General features: G+C 35.8%; 1 protein-coding gene across 4 annotated transcripts in view; it reads right to left on the reverse strand.

Moving 5' to 3' along the window:
• Positions 1-22,853, reverse strand: part of IPO8 (importin 8) — a 46,407-nt gene that overhangs the window by 8,516 nt on the left and 15,038 nt on the right. For all 4 annotated transcript variants that reach the window (XM_049821763.1, XM_049821764.1, XM_049821766.1 and 1 more), the window contains 16 exons: positions 22,084-22,173; positions 21,180-21,274; positions 20,531-20,615; positions 17,819-17,953; positions 16,870-16,969; positions 15,126-15,202; positions 13,737-13,853; positions 11,571-11,660; positions 10,722-10,887; positions 9,947-10,107; positions 9,375-9,500; positions 7,507-7,573; positions 6,691-6,816; positions 6,093-6,190; positions 4,973-5,068; positions 3,275-3,495 (listed from right to left, as the gene is read on the reverse strand). In XM_049821763.1, the coding sequence (XP_049677720.1) occupies positions 3,275-3,495; positions 4,973-5,068; positions 6,093-6,190; positions 6,691-6,816; positions 7,507-7,573; positions 9,375-9,500; positions 9,947-10,107; positions 10,722-10,887; positions 11,571-11,660; positions 13,737-13,853; positions 15,126-15,202; positions 16,870-16,969; positions 17,819-17,953; positions 20,531-20,615; positions 21,180-21,274; positions 22,084-22,173 (1,850 nt within the window). The remainder of the gene's footprint in view (positions 1-3,274; positions 3,496-4,972; positions 5,069-6,092; positions 6,191-6,690; positions 6,817-7,506; positions 7,574-9,374; positions 9,501-9,946; positions 10,108-10,721; positions 10,888-11,570; positions 11,661-13,736; positions 13,854-15,125; positions 15,203-16,869; positions 16,970-17,818; positions 17,954-20,530; positions 20,616-21,179; positions 21,275-22,083; positions 22,174-22,853) is intronic.

Genomic DNA, 22,853 nt, shown 5'->3' on the forward strand with positions numbered 1-22,853 from the left:
TTCTTTTGGCAAAAACCGTTGGCTCCAGCCTGAGACCATGCAGACATGCATAACCCTACTGCTGGCAGAGCAGGATCTACGAGTACTAAGACTTCACAGGAGCAGAATGACAGAGATTTATGTGTACAAAGCATCTTGAAGAGCTACTGTTACCAGTAAGTCACAGGTTTCCTTGCACAGCTGACAAAGAAATGGCATAAGATTCACCTGGTCCTTCACACCTGGAGGTGGATCTATTTTGATCTTCTCCAGTTTGTCTAGGATCTATGAGTGTTCCAACTGATTTGAATTTAAGCCTAAAACTGCCTCTTGCTGGAAAGCAATCAAAGTGTAAACCAAAGCAGCAGTGAATGATGGCTGGTGAGAAAAAGGACTACAGAAATCAGGGTGCCCACTGCTGTCTTCACCGACGAAGACATGAAGTCTGCAGGGGCGGACCCAAGGAAGGGTTTCAAGACAAACAGATTTTGTTTGCATTTCTGTCTTTTGTTGCTCAGTTAGGCCTCTGAATATCTGGCTGCTGTTCCGATGATGACCCTTAGTACCTTTACTAAAACAAATGGTCTTCTAGAAGCAGTGCTGTCCTGAGGGAAAGGGAGGAAGTCCCTTACATCACATCACATCACATCACAGCGCCTGACAAGCAGTACTATAGCAAAAGCCCTACACCTGGAAGCCACATACTGAGGAGGCAGCACTGAAGGAAGAGTCATTTTTAGATTTAAGCAATATTACAGGTATTTATTTCACTGTTGGTAGCAGCAGGTCAAAGAGATATATTTTAATCTTCTGCTGCCATTCAAGTGCAGAGTCTGAGCAGAATCTAGCATCATGATCCCCGTGTTTCATTTTCATAGACTTTGTCAACTTCTGTCTTAGCTCTGAAGAAGAATTTAGTTGAACAGTATTTGCAGTAGCTCATGCTTTTTGAAAAGCAACACAAAAGAACTGAAAGTTAAGCTGTAGCTCACAAGAGTACTTGAGGTTGGAGTCTAGTCAGATCTACAGCGTTTTTCCCGTCTGGATCTGACTAGTCTCTCATTGAATGCTCCAGGATGAATTTTTTAAGGCTATAAATCTCTTTCATTTTTTATTTCTCTTAAAAAAGGAATTACAAGTTTACCACCTGCAGGGAGTATCTTCTTTCCTATTGTCTCTGTATGAGTTCAGCATTTGATACACAGTAGAAAAAAAATGACAGCACAAAGAGCTGAATCTCAAGAACTTTGCTCCAGCCATAAAAAAAAAACCAAACTGGTACACAGAAATCCTAAAATGCCTTGCTCTTTTCTAAAGTCAGTAGATATAAAAATAATTTAGTAATTAACAATAATATTACCACAAGGCATTGGAGAGGTAGACTTTAAGATGCCATTTTTCAGTCACTGGCGCTCCACAAGAAATGAGGGACATTGGGTCCTTTATGCCTTCTTTGTCAACTCAGGTAACCCCTCTAATTGATAAGATGTGCATTTATCTTAAGATAGAGGATGTACTGTACACATTTTGTATACACAGCAGGTAGAAGTCATAATCCTTGTGATCCCATGAACAGTCTGGTTTTGTTATAATGAATAAGAGATTTTTTCCCCCACTTTTTAACTGTTTAATTTAGTATTTTTAATTTTTTTTTTTCTTCAAGGAGAGACTGCTATAGTAATACCTTCAAATACAGACACGAATGGGGCATCTGCACTGTAAACACCAAAGCAGTCAATTTCTCTTGTATCTCCAAGTTGCTTTCATTCTAGTAAAACAGACAGAATTTATGTGCAGACCTGAAATAAGGTAGTCTATGCTGCAATTCTACAAGCTACCACACTTTTATCCTCATCCCACTAAACCGTGTAGTTAGGACAGAGGAGGGAGGAAAACAATTTTTACCATGTATATTTGGTATGGGTTTTAAAAATACTACAAAAGACATGCTGAGAGCAAAATATACCAGTTGTTCATTGATTGATTGGAAGTCACTATTTTATTACAGTTATGAAAAAGGTAATGCAGTGCTGTAATGCACCACACAGTTCTAAATTAAAGATGGACACTGAGGCAATAATGCAGCTATACCAGGATGGCATATAATTCTGTTCAGGGTAGGTTAACTCAAATAAGAATTGGTATGGAGTAAAAGCTATTTGGATGACCGGGGAGTGGAGAAACCATCTTGTAAGAAGCCCCATAGAGACTTATTTAGAACTGGAAAGACAAGACTCTACCAGTAAAAAACAGGTAGGAAAATAATGACAGCCTAAAATAAGGTATGCATCCATGGGTCAGGTGCCGCCTGTCTCGGCCCATGCTCATTCACGGCATGACTCCTAACACACTGGCACTTCACTTAGTCTGTTGGCATAGACTATGCACAGAGAAGACATGTTCTAAGCCTATCTGTACACAGGTAGTCAGAAGTGAGCCCCCAAAGACAAAACATAACTCAAAGCAGGAAGGTGAGAGGTAGCTGTTAACTACATCTGACTGTCTGCTTTGCCCTCAAGTGGATTTGAATCTCACAGTCAGACACCACATCTCAGCTGAGTGGCTGAAGCACTAACTGTCAAGCACTGGACTTCATATCCACCCAGCATCAAGTGCGTGCTTAGCTATGTGATGACAGCCTTTGTCCACCTTCATTTACTTTACAAATGTTCAGCTTCTGCCCAAGTGCATGCTCCTGCAGTGTACACACATGTTCAAGGGAGGTCGGAATGAAGTTTAAATTCAGGAGTATGCTAAACAGTCAGCAGATCAACGGCATAACAATAAACATGCAAGTTGATCAGGAACAACTTACAGGGATTAAAATCAGAGTGTGGGATTCATTGGACACAATAATGGTTTTTTAACATTCAATGGAGCAGTTCAAACTACTTTATAAAATACAGAACAGAAAATACGTATACAGTGTTTCAGAAAAAAAGTTAACAGCTCACTGAAATCCTGTTGGTCACCTTAATGCATGCTGGACCATCTCTTGGAGAAACAGATAGTTTGTGATCAAGGAACTTAAAAGAATTCTGAAATATGATATGCATTGTACCATTGTATCCTCACAACACAGAAAATTCAGCACGTAGCTCAACAGACCTGGAAAAGTTACATGGACATAGGTCACCTTTACTGGCATCACAGTAATTAGACCTGGTGTGGATTACTGTTATTTAGACTAACCAAGGAATGAGAACTATTTCATCAACGTGACTAGGGATACGAACAGAAGTGAACAAAAAAATCAAAACCATGGACTTTTAGAAGAAAAAAAGACAATACTTGCCCAAGAAAACAGTCTGTGTCATTCATCCACTGGTTTATGAACTGCGCAGTAATGGGCTCAGGATTGTGTGGAAATCTGATGTTCTCTAAAGTGTGCAGAAGTAGGTCAGGATTGTAGTAGAGTGCAGCTATGGCAACCTGAAGACACATGGTACGAAGCTCGCTTGTTTTAACTCCTCTAGTTAATCGCTCCAGAACAGCCTCCACAAACAGTGGAATACACTGGGCATGAAAACATAAAGGAAAGAAGAGGAAAAAAAAAAAACCCAAACTGGCATTATACATGTTGCCAGATTATATGAAAGTTTAAAAAACTTTTACCAGAATTGATCTCCAGAGTTAACTGAAGTCTGGGTATAACCTAGGAAAGCATTCTATTCAATTCCTAGTATAAAAGCATTTTAAGCCTCTAATTACATGCTTTATAAATCTTCTCCAAAACAGCTATTCTCTGAGCTAAAAATTGCCAATGTTATTCTCAGCACAGACAAGAATATTTGGGGCCATTTGGTGGAATTTGTTCTAGTGTATATAAAAGGTTTAGAAAAGAACTCAAAGACATTCTTATCTTTGCATAAAGATATCCAGCAATTTCAAAACTAATAGGCATTAAAAATGAAATTACCTAAACCTTCAAGAAAAAGAAGTTTTTCCTAATAAATGTAAAGTGATGTTAAATTTACTCTAAAAGTTTGAAATGGGTGAGTTTATTCAGACAAAAGTAAGTATGCACAAATTTCTACACAATTAAATAAACATCTACAAATATTTCAGTGGGCAGGTTTATGCTTTATAATAATCTGTGAAGCATTACGAATGTTTTAGTTTATGAGTTTCAGCTCAGTGTGCAAACATTATAATTCACAGAGTTGTGGAGTGCAATTAAGCCTTCCACCACATACTTATATCAATGCAAATGCATACAATTCACTTTAATCCCTTCCAGATTTCTTTTAAAAATAAAATCTTTCAGGGAGCATTTTTATCTTCAATGACTTCAGATTCACATTAGTAAAGTTATATTGGTTTCAGTGAAATTAACTGAAAATTTATCACTGAAGTCCATGCATTGTACTGTGGCAACATCAAATATGATACGTTAAACTAATTTAGGCTGGAGTGTTTTTAAAACATGAGAACAGAATTTAGCCGTTCATAGGAAAAAGACTACTATCTAAGACCGTGTTCTAAGAAACTCAGGAAAATTGTGTTTATGTTTTTCCCAGCAATCGCAATCCAGCCACATTAAAAATTCTTCATCTCCAAATGCACTAAGTAATTAGAAATATTAAAAAGGACCAAGTTCACATTGTTTGAAACAACTTCAGTAGTTGGATATGTATAGGTTAACCTCTCAGCCACAACAGTTTTAACAATGTGTGTTTTGCATCAGAAGGGAAATCCTATTAGGAGAAAGCAAAAAAAGACAATCCTGCACATGATACTATATCCTTCTCATTCAGCCTATATTTATTTTCCAGTCATGCCCTCTAATCTCAAAAAAAAAAAAAAAAACCAACCAAAAAAAAACCCCCCAACATTACAAACACTCCGGAGCTCATTTACTTCTTTCTGTATTTCTCCCCATTCCTACACTTTACATTTTCCTCAAATTCTCTAATTCCAACTGCTTTTCTCAGGAATCATACACATATCATTAGAAACCAATAAAAGAGAAAACTTCTTCAATATATATCACCTGGTCAATACCCCGTCCTTTGCACTGAAGAACAATTACTTCTAGGAGTTTGGCTGCATGGCACTCTGCATCTTCTCCTGCATCTCCTGTTAATACCTAACAACCAGAATGACAATTTAGTTTATTAGTATTAATCACTGACAACTCTGAAAGCAAGTGCTCCTGTACCTGCACACATCAAAAAACCTCTACGTGGCATATACATATCTGTTCATGCTATATTTTGTGAGGAATTAAGACACATAAAAATCATCTCTACAAGACATAAACAACAATAAGAGGCTAAAGATGAATTTAAGAATTTAGAAGAAATTGCTATAGTTCTTTATGAATGTTAGTATTCTTTATATGTCAACGCTTTCCCTTTTTTAAAGGAAATGTTACTTGTATGAATCATTGGTATTTTCCACATTCTTTTCCTGGTTTTTTACTTCAATTCTAATAGACACTGGCAGATTAACAGTCTGGCAAAGTGAAGTTCTATCTCTAGGCTAGTTGTATGTACATAATCACTCTCTATATATGCATATACATGTGAAACTGACTGCTTCTTCTCAGTACATTTCAACCCTACATTCAGCGTCAATCAAACCTGACAAAGAAGCAGAATTCACAAACACATTCAATTTCTATAAGTTTCTTAAAAATAAGCAGGTAGCTAGATGCGTAACACTCTATAGTGCCCAAAATCAGAGAAAGGCTACAGTGTGGTCTCACACTTTATTATACATGAGAGAATCAGCATAAAAGAGAAACATTGTAAATGTAGGAAGAACTTCAAATGAGTTTGCACCTTAGCTGACAACTAAAGAATCCAATTGCAAGAAAACAACACAGGAAAATCAGGCTTCATTAATTCCTCTACTTACCAAAATAGCTGTTCACAGAAGAGAGTCAAGACAAACAGCAACTTTCTCCCACACAGATTTGTGCATGTAACTTTTTAAAAAGCATGCCACTTAAAAAGTGTGAAGGTGCTATGTGTACTCAGAATTGAGACGACACCAAATTTCATTTTGTTCTGAAATGACTGGCCACCACCTGGTATGTTCAGGTCACTCCGCTAATCTGATTGTTAAGTACCAGTGATAAAAGCAACAGTAAGAATCAGAAGCCTTACCTTTTTACACATAGCATAAATGATTTCTAAATGCTTTGGGTTAGACAGTAAAGTATCAGTGTCAATGGTCACATAATTATGCAATAGAGGCATCATATCTGCAGAACAGGGAGAGCAAAAGAGAAAAAATTACAAACTAATCCATGAAAGTGCTAACTAACCAGTGAGGTTGTAGACCTATAATGGAATTCATTAGCACAGATTCTTGGATATGGTTGGAAATCCAAACTCTGCAGAAGTCTATTCTAGCAGAATTCTTCACAAAGTGCACCATACAGGGTGCATTCTCAGAAGAGGAAATAGGAGAGGACTACATTTTAATTAATTAATTTGCAGTTTCACATTAACTTTGTATATTTCAGCTTTCTTTCAGTTCAGGACCTCCTACAATAACTGATCACACTGACAGATTTGAACATGTTTCTCCTACTTAAATATGCTCCTGTTACACTCCCACACTAAACAGACAGTCAGGGCATGACTCAAATACAGGATCATTTTAAACCAAGACACTAAATGGAAGTGACCCTTATTAAGGTGGGTTTTAGAGATGAATCCCTAAACAGTGGAATCATCAATAGAATAGAAGTGATCATACCTGCAAAGTACTCAAAGCAATCCTGCTGGAAAACCTCATATAGAACACCTAAAAGCTGCCACATTTGAGGTGAAATCATCTGGCATGTCAAGCTGTAGGCCAAGGAGAGAATTTCTTCGTAAAACTCTGGAATGGAGAAACAATCTGAAGAAGGGTCCTTTAAAAAATAAGTTTAGCTTGAAATCTGAAACCAAGCCCCAAGTCATATAACAACTAGAAGACTGCAATTAGTAACTAAATCAACATGTAGAAAAATAATTCAAATTGGAAAAGACTCTTAGATGGGCCTTATGTTGGCTATAGTTACAACAATATGCATAGTTTTTCATTATAAATACACACCAGAAAGATATCTTACCAGCACATCAGAGGCATTGCTTCAAACGATTTACTGAAAAACATTTTTATTTTCTCAACATTTGCTTTTTCTTGAACGCCTTATCACAAAACTGTGTAGCTCTTTAGTGCAGGGTACGGATAAAGCAGTCATTTAATTGCAGACCATGTCCATAAAATACTAATGTAATTGTAGATGTTGTCCTTTAACACAGCTAGCTAGAACTATAACCAGAACCGCATCTTCCGCTTTTGAGTCTCACCTCCAAACCACACGAGCCAGCCTGACTAATGTAAAAAAGGAGATCAGGGGAAACAAATCATAACTGAAAATTAATGTCTCCTTTTCTTTAAAGAAGCACACACACAAAAAAAGATGAAGTTCTGTTCAGGAAGATAGTACTGTTTGCAATAATCAATTTATGAATTTTTTATGTAAAAACTTGTAATGTTTTTCTAAAAATTATCTCTAAAACATACCTATAACATGTTTCTGCAAAACAAGGCCAATGATCTGTAAACAAATGCTCTCCAGCTGTTGAGTTATCTGAAATAAAAACATAAAGCAGTTTATTTAAAAACTTAGAAATACAGTAATTTAATCAATGTATTTGACTAATTCAGTTTGAGAAGTTCTTCAAAGCAAAAAGGCTTTTATCACTGTTTAAATGCTGCAATAACAATCACAATATTATGAAATAAGGTCTCACTGATTTAAGTACTGAAATTTTCAATAAACAGTATTGCTTTAAAACTTGTCACTTACAGCATTTTTCTTTGTTTTAAAAAAAATCTTACTTTATGGTTATTCTATAGATCCTACAAAAAACTGTATCAGTTGTCCTGTCTGGATATAAAGTAACACTGTACTCAAAGTGTTTGAGATAAAGCCTTTGTCCAAAATCTTTGAAGTAGAATGGGTTAAAGGGAAGAAAGGAAGAGATGCTTTTGCCTAAGGTCTATGGAGAGCTTCCCAGAGTAGGCTCAGCAAGAGGAACCCATGCAGAAATTGGGAGCATACAACTGTGCTGAAGTCAGGATTCAGCCTTGCCATGTGGGACAGTGAGACTACATTTATGAATTACACTAAATCACAAGGAGAACAATATGGCCACATTATAAACCTAATTAAAACCAGCAAATACAGACATTTCATGTTTTTGCCATAGGTCATTCATTACAGACATAATCTTGCAAGATGCCAGGCTTTCTGGGCTTGTTCTAGCAAAGAGTTTAAGTATGTGACCACAGATTCATCCACTTACCTTCAAACACTTGACTCAAAAGTTATCCCCTAAACTCTCTCCATACTTAATGGTGAAAAGGAAAAGAATTTCTAAGGAGTTTTCAGCCTCATATATCGTTTCTATGTCACTTATATCACTTGTAAAATGATTAAAGATCCTGAGATGAAGAGCACTCTGCACAATATTTTAGTTTGTGCTTCACACAACAGAAAAACAAGCTGCTAAGTTTATACCAAAAATACCCCAACCCCAAAGGTTTTCCTAGGCTAAAACCTGAAGATCCACTTCAGACTATTGTTCCTGATGCTCAGCTTAGCTACGAGATTTCATTTTAGCTTTCAAAAGATGCAAGGCGTTCTTGTAAAGGAATGAAAGATGTTTTGAAACCCAAAGGAACACAGTGGTCTTACAGGAAAATAATTAGTATTTTAATGAATGTATTTTTAAAATTAGAAGCTTCATAAAAAGATTTCACACTTGCAATGAAACATTCTCACTGTACATCAAGGAAGCAAAACAATCTAGGACAAAGCACTTTTATGCTAAATGAGCTTAAAGTTACTGACTGACTTTGCCTCTCTGGTCAGTCACTGAACTGCTTCCTGCCTCAGTCAGCCCAGGTGGTATAAGCAGAAAGAATCTCTTTCTTCCCTGATTATGTGACATGCAGACTTACATCACACCACAACTGGGAGACCAATTCCTAGGAATTCTATCCAGGAAATTGCTGGGTAAACAACAAAATATGAGTCATTGTTGTAAAAAATCAGCCTTACACAAAATATTTCTCCCTAAAATCTATTTCAACAGTCTGTAATACAATTATCCAATGAAGTGTTTATCAGAATAAAGGCTAAGGATTTTACCCTCAGGATATAAATTCCCCTCAAAGTTGAGGGCTAAAAAATTAAGAAATCACAAAAGTAAACTGGGCTTTAAATTCAAATTTGTGAGAAATCACTTGGTACAAATCCACCATCCTGCTATAGTAAATGCACATGCATGTCAACTCAAGTAATGCAACATATAGAAGTGCTTGTTGTCATGAATGAAAGGCATGACGGAAGAGCAGGAGAAAAGACGTATAAAAGAAAATTTCACCTCCTTGTGATCTTCCACAACTGTCAGGATAGTGTCAATTGTGTGCAAGATGCCCATGGCCATAACCGTTTTGTCCTCTACTTCCTCATATTCTTCACTCTGAAGTACTTTACCAAATATTTCAGCCTATGAAAAAAACCAACCAACTTGACATTCAAGAGCAAACTCACATTTCTAATTTCTCATGCAAAACCAAGACAGCTAATGCAAGAGCAGCAATGATTTATCTGTAAGAGCTGTCAGCGTTGAAAAATGTGCTCCTTACTTTTGAAAGAGGAATATAGAAAATTAAGAACGTCTATTTTTTTGAGAAGTCTGGCTATGTTAAGTCATTTGAAATGTTAAACAGTTAGAGCTTGGCTTATTAAAACCAGTGACAAAATTCAGTAACTTTGAAAAATCTATAGGTTTTAAAGATGCTTCACACAGGAAAAAAAATTATTGTGAATACTAGATGTGGACCTTTATAAAGATTACTTTAAACAATGTGCACTTCAAACAAAGTTCATTAAATGTTTACCAAACTAGGCATGTGCTTCTGACTGGACTGTTATTTTAGTATTGTCTCTTACCAGGTGTTGCGTCATGTCAACGGCAATAGTAGCTACTTCCTGACTGTACTCACAGATCATCTTCTGGATTACATTAGTAAGATCATCATTTTCCGTCTCTCTAACAATGTGCAAGAGCTCTTGCATAACTGGCCTTACATAAGGCTTCACATATTCCTTGGCTAAAAAAACAATTGACACTAGGTGAAATCAACTATCCATAAACACAAATATACAGTGTCTCAAAACTACTAGGTAACTGATACTCTTGAACAAAATAATTTTTTTTAAGTTTAATTTACTAACAACAACAAAAAAAAAAGCCAAAAAACCTACCCAAGGCACTTTTACAGCCCATAACTAGTAAACTAATGAAGTAAATCAATTGTAGATTTACCACATTCAATACAGAAATGCCATCTACAACAAAAATCCACTGTTTGGGGGGAATACACGCCCTCATACATAGGCAGATTTCGTTCTTAAATATACAGACTATTTCACTTCACTGAAGAAAAACAAAGACAGGTGTTATCTACTTTATTAAAAGAAATATGTTGATTGTAACTTCTTTTGTGCAGAGACCTGCCATAAAAACTTGAATTCAGAATTCTGGGATGTATACAGTAACTAACGAGCAAGTAAAGCTGTCTAAACACGATGAAACGTAATGTTCTGAAATCTATGTCTTTACATGGCAGAAATGTTTAGATACATCTGCACCAACCTCCTCATCTCTTCAAAAAAAAACCCCAAAAACATCAGTGTATACAACTGATGAATCACTGTAGCATACCTTGCTCTTGGTTGCTTATTAATGTCTGAAGAGCTATGGCTGCTTCTACTTTGACAGGCATTTCCTTATCATCGATCAGGCTCTTCTTTGCCAACTCTACTGCATTCCTCAAGTTTAGCTCATTGTGAAATTTCAAAGCACTGAATGAATGCAGTACCCAACAGGACTGCATGACAAAAAGAAAAGCAAGTTAGGGACTATGGCAATTTGTAGAATTTTTTAACTGATTCAAAAAACAATGCTAACAATCTCTCTGTTTGCATGTATTGCCTTTTTTTTTTTCTTAATTATGGTGTATTCATACAGTAAATATAACACAGTTTTTGCACTCAAGCAGTTCTTTATTTTCCTTTCCCAAATTCTAATAAATTCAGTATGCACATAACTGGCACTCATAGTTTTGGTCCTTCTGGGGGAAAAGAACAGAAATTAAAGAAAAGTAATTATTTGTTTATGACTGATATGGGCACTCGGGGATTTTCTTCAAGCTACACTCAAACTGTCATTACCTACCCTGTGGAAATCCTACCTATTCTTCACAGCCATCCAACCACTCTAGTTATTGAGTTCTGCTAACAAAAAATGGTCACAAAAGGGCCACAACCACTGCTCAAATTTTCCAGTCTGATAGTAAGAGGTAAACAATAATATGACACAGACTTTTCATCAATTCATTTAACTGACAAATAATTTTTTAAAACAAAATGCTGAAAAATTACTGTACAAGGTTGTTATTTGAAATTTTACTATGTATTTGTTTTATTTCTTTCATTAACATTCAGAATAAAGTCAAACTGCAAAGGAAAGAATCATGGCAAATACTGAAATTGATATAACTGGTGAACTTACTCTAGCTCTGAGGTACCCCAGGTTAGACATGAACAATGGAAATACGTGATTCTGTAACATCAGCTCCATTTGATCCTTGAAGACACTCTTCTGTTGGTGTAAATAAAAATTAATTTTGGAGACCATTCATTTTACATACTTCATTCTAGCCAGTAATCCATTTCAACTATCAACCATGCGAAATACAATGACTTATCTATGCAATAACGGTATTCTCCCATGAAGAGATCTGGATCTCGTACCTTGAACTGAACAAACCTCAGAAGCTGATGATAAATATAAGCTTAGTATGAAACAGATCTGAGTTTCAAATGACCTACTGTTATTATAAGCATCAAAATTAATTATTTTACACACTACAACAACATTTTTGTGTTTATTAATGGACTAAGATAATTCCCTTGTGACAGAAATCTCCTTGGCTGGAGAAGGATATTCAATGAAAGTTATCCTTCATTATTCCAACCTTGGCAAATCCCAAGATATTCACAGGAAGCCAGGACCACCAGCATGGATACTTGGGACTTTCCTAGCACCTACGGCCCCAGGATACTACAAAAGATATATGTTGAGGACTGTGTTACCACCTAAAGGAATGATTCACTGGATAAGATAGGAAGAGGGTGAAAGGGGACATTCAATACAAAATGTATCTTGGGTGATCACACTTCTACTTCACCAAAGCACACACCATTTTTTCCCACATTGACTCCCCAACCTTCAGAGAGGTAGATGAAGCACTGAGCAGAGAAAAAACACAGAGAAGGGAAAAGAATTTTCCCTTGTGCACATAGGTCAGAGGTTTGCATGCATTAAACTGGAGCCGCTGTGGACAGCCAGGTGGCTAAAGCAAGGTCATTGTGTCTATGAGCTCCTTACAATCTATACCTCAGTCAGCTCACCAGCCGGAAAGCACTTACAAATTGAGTATTTTATGCAGAAAAAAGTTCTTGGAATTTTTCAATCTGCCAAATCCCAAACACAAGAAATTCAGAGTTGAGAGGCGTCTGCAGTGTTTGGGGATTATTAAAGTGTAACCTCATGTTTCAAGACAGAAAATTTCAAATAGGAGCAGTATACTGGAATAAATCCCCTTTTTTTCGTCAGGACAGAGATAAATGGGTTTAGAAACCCCCAGTTAATATGCAAGGCACCTCACAACATGAACAACATCTTCCTCTTTCTCTGTTACACTCCGGCATGAGATAGGCCATTTACAATCCAACATAATCTACAAAAATTCTGCAAAAGTTACTGATGTTTCAGGATTTCAGATCAGATCGTGGATTGGTACATTGGTAAAAAATAGATGGTAAATGTTGGTAAGATGTTGCTTGTAACATGAAGACACATCCTGCATGGAGACACAACTCACATAAAATAAATTACTTTTAAAAGGAAGCCTCCAGCATAAGGCTGCCATTCTCATGCTAAAAAGTGATAACTTTTTGGCAATTACTTTTGACATGGAGAGAGGGCATATTTTGGACTCCACCGTCTATAAGCATAAGGGAAACTGTAATCAATACTACATTAGAAAGCAACAGTGCGGGTTAAATGTGTATTCAAATTCCAGAAAAATACTCAAAATTCTGAAGAAACTGTCTATAAAAAATGGAGGAAGGATAGAAACTCTGTGCTCTTTCCAGTTATTTTCAAAACTCCCAACTGGCTGATGAAATAAGACTTAAAGCCACACATTGCAGGTCAAGGAAGCTGGAAAGCTAGACAAAGCATTCCTGCAACATGTTAGGTAAACTTTTTTCTGGAAGCAGAAGCAGCCCACAATAGTGCAGGCTGTTAGCGGGTTTGCTAAAGAATCATAGGTGATGTTATTGACGGAATGCATGTTTGCTTTTTTTAGCACCCTTCCATTTTACTAGTAAAGCAGGAGAGGACTAAGGAACTGTTTTGTAGCAAACAAACAGAGCTTTGGAAAAACTTGAGAGGAAAAATCCGCGTATAAAATGGGAATATGAAAACCAGGAAGGAATGTTAATATTTTTAAAGAAACAAACCCTGAATCTTGTTGCACAGTGCAATCTCTCTACAAACTTTATAAATATGGCTAAGGACTAGCCATACTTTATAAGCTAAGACTTTTTTATTGGAAATGGAAGTTGATAATAAGAATTACAAGCCTTTTTCACTTCTTTACCCACTTACCTTCAATAAAATATCTGCTAGGGATCCTATAACATGCAAGGCTCCATCTTTTTTCCTTGGATCAATGTTTGGCTCTGTCAGAATCTGGTAGCAATATGCCATCATTTTTGGTAACACCTATGCAAGACAGAAAACACATAATCTCCTTTTGTCAAATTATTTTAATATCATTGTTTAAGTTAAAAACTTCATAATGACATTTTTAAGTAGAAACTTTATCTTGGCAAAAGCAACTGTGAGGTACTATGTGTAGCATCTTTCCATAGTTAAAATTCAAAAGGTTTTTTTTCAACTTTTCAGCCAAACTTGTCAAAATTAAATTAATCTCCTTGAAATTTCACATTACCAACAGTAAATCAGGTATTTTTGTTGTTGTCTTGAGGCAAATCAAAAAAGGTGATGAAAAGACAAGAGGCTTAAAAAGTATCTCACCCATTTTTTCCCTTAACTTCTCTTCTGGCGTGTCTCACACATATATAAATACATACATGTGTGTACATATAGGTATGAACATATACATATTGAAGAACAGCTTGGATTAAAACCTCATAAACTTATTTTAATCTATTGATCTTGGCAGTAACTTCTACAGTTGACTAGACTTAGAAAGGTTTCTTGGCAAAACTAACTGTTTAATATCATTTCCACACCCACTATGTGCTTTTCAGATATGACATTTTGATGGTCTCAGTACAAACTATGAAAATGAGGTCAGTGGGCAAGCACTGTTTCAACAATAAAGAAGTAAAAAGGTCATAGGCTATGCCACCTGACATAAAGACCATGCTGTTCTCTGAAAATCCATCCGGAAACAGAGCTCCATGTTTACTGGATGTTAGAACAGTACCCAGAAAAGTTCACAGTTTTAGCAAACTGACTTATGCTTTCCAGGCTTGACCAGGTACTTTTGCACAGATCACTGTACGTATAGAAAGATCTACAGAAAAGTTATGTCCTCATTTAAAGAGCAGCTGTATGAAATTAGCTTCATTCTTGCTAATTTCATTGCTGTCAACAGAATTTTAAATAAAATCAGTGAAAATTAATAAGGATCAGGTTCACTTTTCCCCCTGCTGCAGTTTGGGAAGCTCAGAACAGCTGTGACAGAGGCTGTTTGTAAACTTGGGAAAATACTAGTACATCTATTCCAACTCAGTTCGTATCCGGCATGTTAACTTTGAAGCTGCAAGAGGAATCCACTTATTTATTTATTTATACATACACACATATTTTAATTCTCCCAAAATTGAGAGCACTCAGCCAGGAAAGTGTTTGACTATGTATCAGCAAGTAGATTTTTCAAGACTAGCTTCCTGTAGCATCTTCACATTTAAGGGAAAATACATTATTAAGGAAACCTCAAATAATTAAAACCCATTAGTTCCATACCTCTTTTCTCTTCTTCGCAGCAGTATAAAGGAGATTCTGTGCTGCTGTTGTAGTGGATGCATAATCCTCAAATACATCTAACAAATTAAAAAAAAAAAAAAAAAAAAAGAAAAAAACCCACCAAATTTCCTTTTCAGAATGACATAAGATTTTTATAATCCATCTTGTTTGTGGGATATCACAAAACCAGGGTGAATACGTAACTTCAAAACTATTGACACATGGCTAAAGAGTCAGACCCAAGCTTATGTCAAATAGCTTATGAAAGCATTTACTTCTTGCCTTCCAAATCTACTGACCACTTATCATTCCCTTTATTAGGAATGTGTTATTCATTCATTAATTCTTTTGAGACCAAGTATTTAAGGGATGAAAAACCCTGGCTTTTTTTTTAAATTAAAAGCACTATAGAAAGAACAACAATACATTCCAGTACCATCTGTAAACCATACGTACACATTTTTGGTTTGATTTTATTAAAACCTCATGGGAAACTTTTTGTATGTAAAAACTACTTGGATCTGGGGTAGTTTTAAATCTGCTGAAAGTTGAAGCTTTTTAGCTTCATTCATTAAAAGTAAACCTTTAATCATATTGAGAATATAATTTATATCTTAGAAAAAAAAATAATCTGTGCTGCCAAACATGTTCTAATCCAAACATCCCTACACAAATTGAATGAAATAAAAAGATAAAAAATGGTAATCTTAAAATGTGGTTAAAATTTCACACTAACTTTTCCTCAGAACTTGAAGATAAAACATGATTAAGAAATACTATCAGACTACTGGAATTCTTGTTCCAAACCCAAATATGTCTCACTAAACTCCAATTTAATGTACTTTCATGCTTGGGTTTTTTACCTTCCACAATAAAATTGAAATCTGTATTTAACTGTCTCAGCTATATATAAAAATAGGATTCACTACTTACACAGAAAGAACTGAATTCATACCAAAAATCAGCAATGTATTTGTACCCCAGTGATCCACACTATATGGTGATTAATTTTTTGGATAACAACTCTCCAAGTTTCTTTAATTATTCCATGAATGTTTACATTCTCTTTTCACATGTGCTAATCCCAAATCAACTAATTAAAAATTCCCAAACACTACATATGTCTGTGACACCTGGCTTACAGAAGCTTTCCAGCTAAAATTGCTATATTTTTAAAGTACCCTTCTCTTTTTCAATGACATGACTCTTTTAATAAATGTAATTATTCATAATATGGTCCTATGTGATATTCCCAAGATTCTGCACTGTGTCTTTTGAAAGAATAAATGTATCTAATTACCTTACAATTTAGTAACAATAATTGGCAAAAAAATGCTGAAGACATTAACAATTTTCAGTTGGGAAAGAGCAAGTCAGGCCTCTTCTGGTCAAAGCAAGAGCTGCAAGAACTTGCAGACAGCTGGCACATCTGCAGTTCAGGATTCTGAAATTGGCATTAAAAAGTAAGCAAGCCAGTCTATTTGGGCTGCACTGAGCATGTGAAGTAGAAAAAAAAATGTTAAGAGAATCATTTAGTTTAAAGCTATCAGACAAACGGCCAAAACCCACTTGATCTACCTTCTTTTAACTACAAATTGGTGAGACTTAAGAAACAAATTTTATTCTTCCTATTGTTCAGGACACTGGTGAAGACAGAGACATTACAGTGGCCATACAGTTAACTGGGACTATAGTGTACAGTTATGATGAAAGCAAAAAATAAATGCTAAATACAAATATTTACCAAATTTCATGCGGATATATTCATATGGATCCTCTTGCCAGAGCTCTTCATCCTCATCTTTGTAGCACATTAGAGAGAATATCACTTCTTCTGTTATACTCTAATATTAGACAAGTCAAATAAACATAAGTGCACATAAAATCAAATTCCAGTACTCCTTCCCTCCACTATGCACTAATATACTAGACCTACTTTTCTGAAGAGTAAGACTCTTAACCAGTGCTCTTTTATTTTGGCTAACAGAAATAAATTACTATATATACTTTCCTTATCCAGCAGTCCCATACAGCAGTAACTATATAATCTAACTTTATAGTAATACATTACCATACACAAAATATACTTCAGGACATAGTCTATAAACAGCAGAACACCACATTCTGCAGAAGGATCTCACTAATGCAACACTTAACATGAGAATGGATTTCAGAGTCCTTGCTCTTAACAGTCATGGGATTAACTAACTACAACAGGGGAGCTTATGATACAAAAAAAATAAAAGCACGAAAATCACTTTTCACTTGTTCTTAGTTGACTTATAAAACACGTCCTTAAAACAGAGTTCAGCTCCTCATAGTTTATGTTCTCTTTGCCCACTATCTTTGCACTACAATCAATTATGAATTTGCAAATCTATAGACAATTCTGAACACTAGCAACTAATAAAAGCCAGAACATTATGACTGTCTGGCAGACTTAAAAAATAAAAATAAAGAACTTATGGAACAGAATCTTTAATTGAGTTAACAATATCTGCAATAAAAGGTAGTCATAATACTGAAAAAACCAACCACATTCATGTAGCAATGCTATTTTTTGCCCACATCAATTGCTGCATGAAAGATTCATGAAGCCTTCTTTAAAAACAGCAAAACTGATGGGGTTTGGGGTGGTTTTTTTAATCCCTCTGATGACATGCAGTGTTTATGACTGGGTTTTATGCACTGACCTGTATGTGTGGCTTCATTTGTTTCCATGTTACAGAGTGAATAACCCCTTGGTTCAGATAATTTAATGTTTGCTGAAGAACACGTGGCGCAACATAGTCTTTTTGCCTGTATTGGTCTAAGATTCTTAAGAGAACCTAAAGAAATGACAAGTTGATATTTTTAAATGAAGACTGAAAATTCTCCCTCATGCATAGACGTGCAGTGCACCTCTTTAGTGAATGTATATGGACAGATTAATTAGTTTTGCAGCAGACATTCTACTGTTAGTAATCACTGTAATGCCTTTGATCCAAAAATCAGAAATCATTTAAATATCAAGAATCTAATCCTGCAGCATTTATGTACATGTCTACCTTTACTACTAGCCCCACCATGTGATCACTTGTGATTGTAAAGCATAGATATACTTCAATATTCACAGGCTCACAGTTTACACAGGCCTCAGCAAAACTTGGAACAAATAAGGAAAAGGCACAGTCAGATTTTCCAACTGGTTGGCTTCTAAATCTGTTAGTGGTGTCTGTGTTCATTTTTTAAGGACAGGCCCCTAAAGAAGGCAAATTGCTTTGGAAGAACAGTGATAAGAATAGAAATGCTAAACTAGAAAAGAAAAATAGGTTATCACCTAAATCTGTGAATCAGAAGAGATGCAAAACCCTTAACTTCAATTACCTGTTGTAACCATCAGATAGTATCACCTAGCATGCTATCACAAACTCTATCACACAAAGCTTCCTTAATATAAAGCCTTGCTCTACGAAGAAAAACCTACAGTACAAAGCCACTAATCTGTACCAATAGCAGATGAACTTTAACTGTTAATAAGTGTAAAGAATTGGCATGTACATGAATAACAATAAGAATCAAGGGCAATGCATAACAAAATATTGAGTCATATATTTTCAGAAGGACAATTCTGCTTCATAATTCTTCACAACATTATAATAAATCTTATTTTAAACATAACTCCTTAATTAGGAGTACTAAGTCTGATCTTAAGACTTTAATACAATACACTCCTTGGGTAAGAACTGTCTGTATCTCATATAGACTCTAGCACAATGTCAGCACTTAACAACTGATGAATAAGTGATGAATGCTTAGTAATGTAATATTCACAATAGAATTCTTACTAACTCTGCAAGGAGACGTGTCAAATCAGCATTGAAGAACCAGAAATGGAAGAAATGTGAAGATTGTCCAGTCCATTTATCTTGAAAGCTAAACTGTTCCCTCTGCTACATACCCTAATCTCTTAACAGACAAACTTCAAGTATTTTAAATGACAACTGCCCATGGGAGTCTATTTTTCCACTCAGGAGTTAAACATTGCAAGGAGTTTAGAATAGATATTAGACTGTTTCCCTTTTCATTTAATGCTTACAGACTTACCACAACCATTCCTCTCCTTAGTTCATAACACTTACATACTTACACAGAATTAATATGCTGATGGATAAACTATTCTGTTGTCAGATGGAGAAAAGTCACTGGATGGAGAAAAGTAATTTTGTTTTGCAGACAATCCTGGCATTTTGAAATCTAGGTCAAATTTGACTTGAAGTGACAACAACAGCCTGGCATCATTCATCAAACACAGTGGAAATTTAAACTGTGAGAAGCCTGCAGATGCCATGTCGGGGACGGGATATTTCATCCGGCAGCATGCTGAGGAGCCACATATTCTGGATATACGTATTATACAAACGCTTGTCACTTGATAAACAGCATTCCCAGGTGTATTTCAAGGTTTACAGGCCAAAAGGAATGAAGAGCCCAGGATGATGAGCAGGACAGTGTACTGCATTCTCCTGGCTTCTTAGGAGCCTGTTTGGAATGTAACCCAAAAGCCTGAACAGACCCAAGAGCTTTAGCTGAGCCAAAAGCCTGAGAACTACCACTCCTAGTCATCTAGTATATGGCAGGCTGAATGAGAAACAGGAGCAGCTGTGCCAAAAACATCCAAGCCTGGGAGCCAGCACTCTCAGGGCTTTCAGGCACCCAATTGCTATAGCCACTCCACCAAACCAGGGAGATGCTGGAAGTCTATAAGCCCACATTCCCAGGGGCACACAGCTGAGCTCGCAGAAAAACACAGAAAACTCTGACAGGAATTGCCTCTCTTCTATGCAACTTTATCAGAACTGAACTGTCTCCACAACACCATGTTAATCACAAATAAACAGCATTCCACAACAAAAATAATTTCCTTGCAAACTGTGAATTTATGCTATATTTTCATAAAATATGCTTTCCAGGTATGAAATCACTTTTACTGCTGTTCTCTAGACACCTTCTAATTCGCTTGTATCTTCCTGAAATAAAACAGTATCATTGGCTTACTGTGCCTAAGTTGTTTGCAGCAAAAGCACTTACTAAAAACTGGCCTGAAAATATACCCTTCTGTGACATGAGGCCTTTGCATCAACAGTTTTTTCTCTCAGCTGTATCTAGAATGTTTATACATGATGGTAATATTGTTTTATCAGCACTAACATTTTCTGGAAATTTTCCTGCAGGATTTTTTGAATTGCTGAAAATTTGTGTTATTATACCTCAGTTGTATGCCACCGAGTTCTAAAGAACTTCACATCACTAAAAGGAAAACCTGCCTGACTGTTCATTTTTGTTTAATGAATGAACTTCGATATGAAGCAATACATTTTTTCAGCCAAAATGATCTAATTCAGAAACAAATGAACAGTACTTGCCTGTTGTATGCCCACAGCATAGGTTTTTAAAAAAAAGTCTGAGAATTCAAAGTATTCTTTAGTTACATTTCCAGGACTTCCATACCTTTAAAAAGAAGAGGACACAGATATTTACATTGTAAGAAATTGACTGTGTCAGGAAAACATAGTACTTTCTAAAACACAAGGACCCTGAGTAGTCTTCCATCCCCACAGGAATCTTTTCCCACAGTTTCCTTCTAACCCATTATTCCCCATATAATGCCCCACTTCCGTTTTCCTTTCTTAGATTATCATAAGGTACAGTACTACAGTCAAGTAAATATAGCCACCTTTTTGTCACAAGCACTGTAAATTCCATGTTTATGGATTTCTTTTCAAATCTTGCCCTGCCTTTATATTTGAGAATATAAGCACTTGTAGCTGGATGTAGTAATAAAATAATAAATAAGTACTTTTCCTGTGGGGCTAGTTTCTTGCCACTTAGAGAATCAAATCATTTCACTAAGAGCTCAGACCAGTGGCTGTGCCAGTGCAAGGCAGAGGGCAGCAGCAGGAAAACCTCTTCGGTGACCATGAGCTGTTCAATCGACTTGTCTAATCGCACCTCAAGTAACGTTACAGATTTGTATCCCAAATTTAGTTTTTAATCTCTTTGTTAGTTTGTTACCGTTCAAAAAGACGAGCTACAATATGCAATGCCCACTTCTTGCATTTCCACCACACCAGCTCGGGTCTATCATCTTCATCAATTTGCAAAGTCTCCTATAAATAAATACATTTATTTTAAATTGGCTGTGTGTACTGTTGAAAGAAATGATGCTTTAAACATTCCTTGCTGAGTAAACTAATACAAATGCACAATATCGACTAAAGCTTTGGTTTTGTTAACAGTTACATAACATTCAGGAACTTCCAAATATCTTAATTAGACAATATAACTGTACATGTGCAATAACTGTACAATGCCTGTACTTTAATTTGCAAAATTATGCATATTTAAAAAACAGAAATTCTCACATATACTTGAATACTACACGGTGGTGTGCACTCTGGCTTAAAAATTAAGCATGACACTAACTCTTCCAAATATATACACCCTAACCATATACTAATGCAAAAGCTATTAAAAGAATGTTAAGGTTGTGAAATTACTTTCTAAAAAACTTAGGAAATGCCAGTTAATGTTGTACACATAAACAAGAATTTAATCACTATTTTTAATTTGTTCTTCAAGAAATATGAAGGATGGATGAAAGAAAAAGAGGAATGGAGACAAATGATGGGTTTGTGATGAGTTTTTGAATCTTGTTCAAGAGAAATTGGCTAAAATATTTGGAAACTTCCAAAATATCCAGATTGGAGTTTACATGGTGTAACTACCTCAGACAATGAAATTCTGACAGCTTACATGATCTTCCTGCGTTTCTGTCAGAAACATCACTTATTCCAAGGGTAAGAATCTTAATGAGATGACATCTTAAAAAAAGAACACTTAGAAAATCTTCACACTGACTTTTCCTCAAATGCCAACACACAAATAACATAGAGGTCTTTACAAAACTAAAACTTACCGGAGGTACATTTCTATCAATGATAGTACGGAAGATCTCCATCCACTGAGTCATAGTCTGGTTATTCACCAACTGGAGCGGCAATGCATACTGAAATAAGAAAAAAAAACATAGTCATGAAATACTAATTTTCTCTGAAAGTGGTAGATGTTTCTACAGCAGTTAAAACCTCATCCTCCTCCGAATGTAAGTAAAATTAAAACTAATTAGGTTAGATATCTATTTCTACTCTAATTGCATCCTTCTTGGTACAATTTACAGAGGAATTTCTGAGCAGACGCTATGTGAGGAACGTTCCTTGATCTGAGAACTTGCTAACTCTCTTTGTTTCTTCCTCTTCTTCACAATAGCCCAGCTAACTTTTAGAGACCACAGTAATGTCTATATTACAAGGTTTGGGTAAACCAATAGCATTTTAGTAAATGAAATGTACTCCTAATTACTACCTAGCTATTATCTATAGTAAATCTTACTTCTCTACAAAATCCAAAGCAAAGTGACAATGTTCAGGCAACCTACTGAAAAGTAATATAGGATCGTGGGATCTTTTTAATCCTCCCCCCATCTAATAACAAACTATTTTAGCTTTTTAACCCCCAGTAATAATTTTCAGGCTGCTCCTTATGTAGGATCTTGTTTCTCATTCTCTAAAAGTACTTCCTCACCGAACTCATCCCTGTAAAAGCCAAACTCATCTCTGTAAAATTCATGTGCCTCAATAAGTAATTTCTGCCAGATCTTCAGAAGATAATGATAAATGCCACCTACTG

The sequence above is a fragment of the Accipiter gentilis genome, chromosome 18, assembly GCF_929443795.1.
Source record: "Accipiter gentilis chromosome 18, bAccGen1.1, whole genome shotgun sequence".
Taxonomy (NCBI): Eukaryota; Metazoa; Chordata; class Aves; order Accipitriformes; family Accipitridae; genus Astur; species Astur gentilis.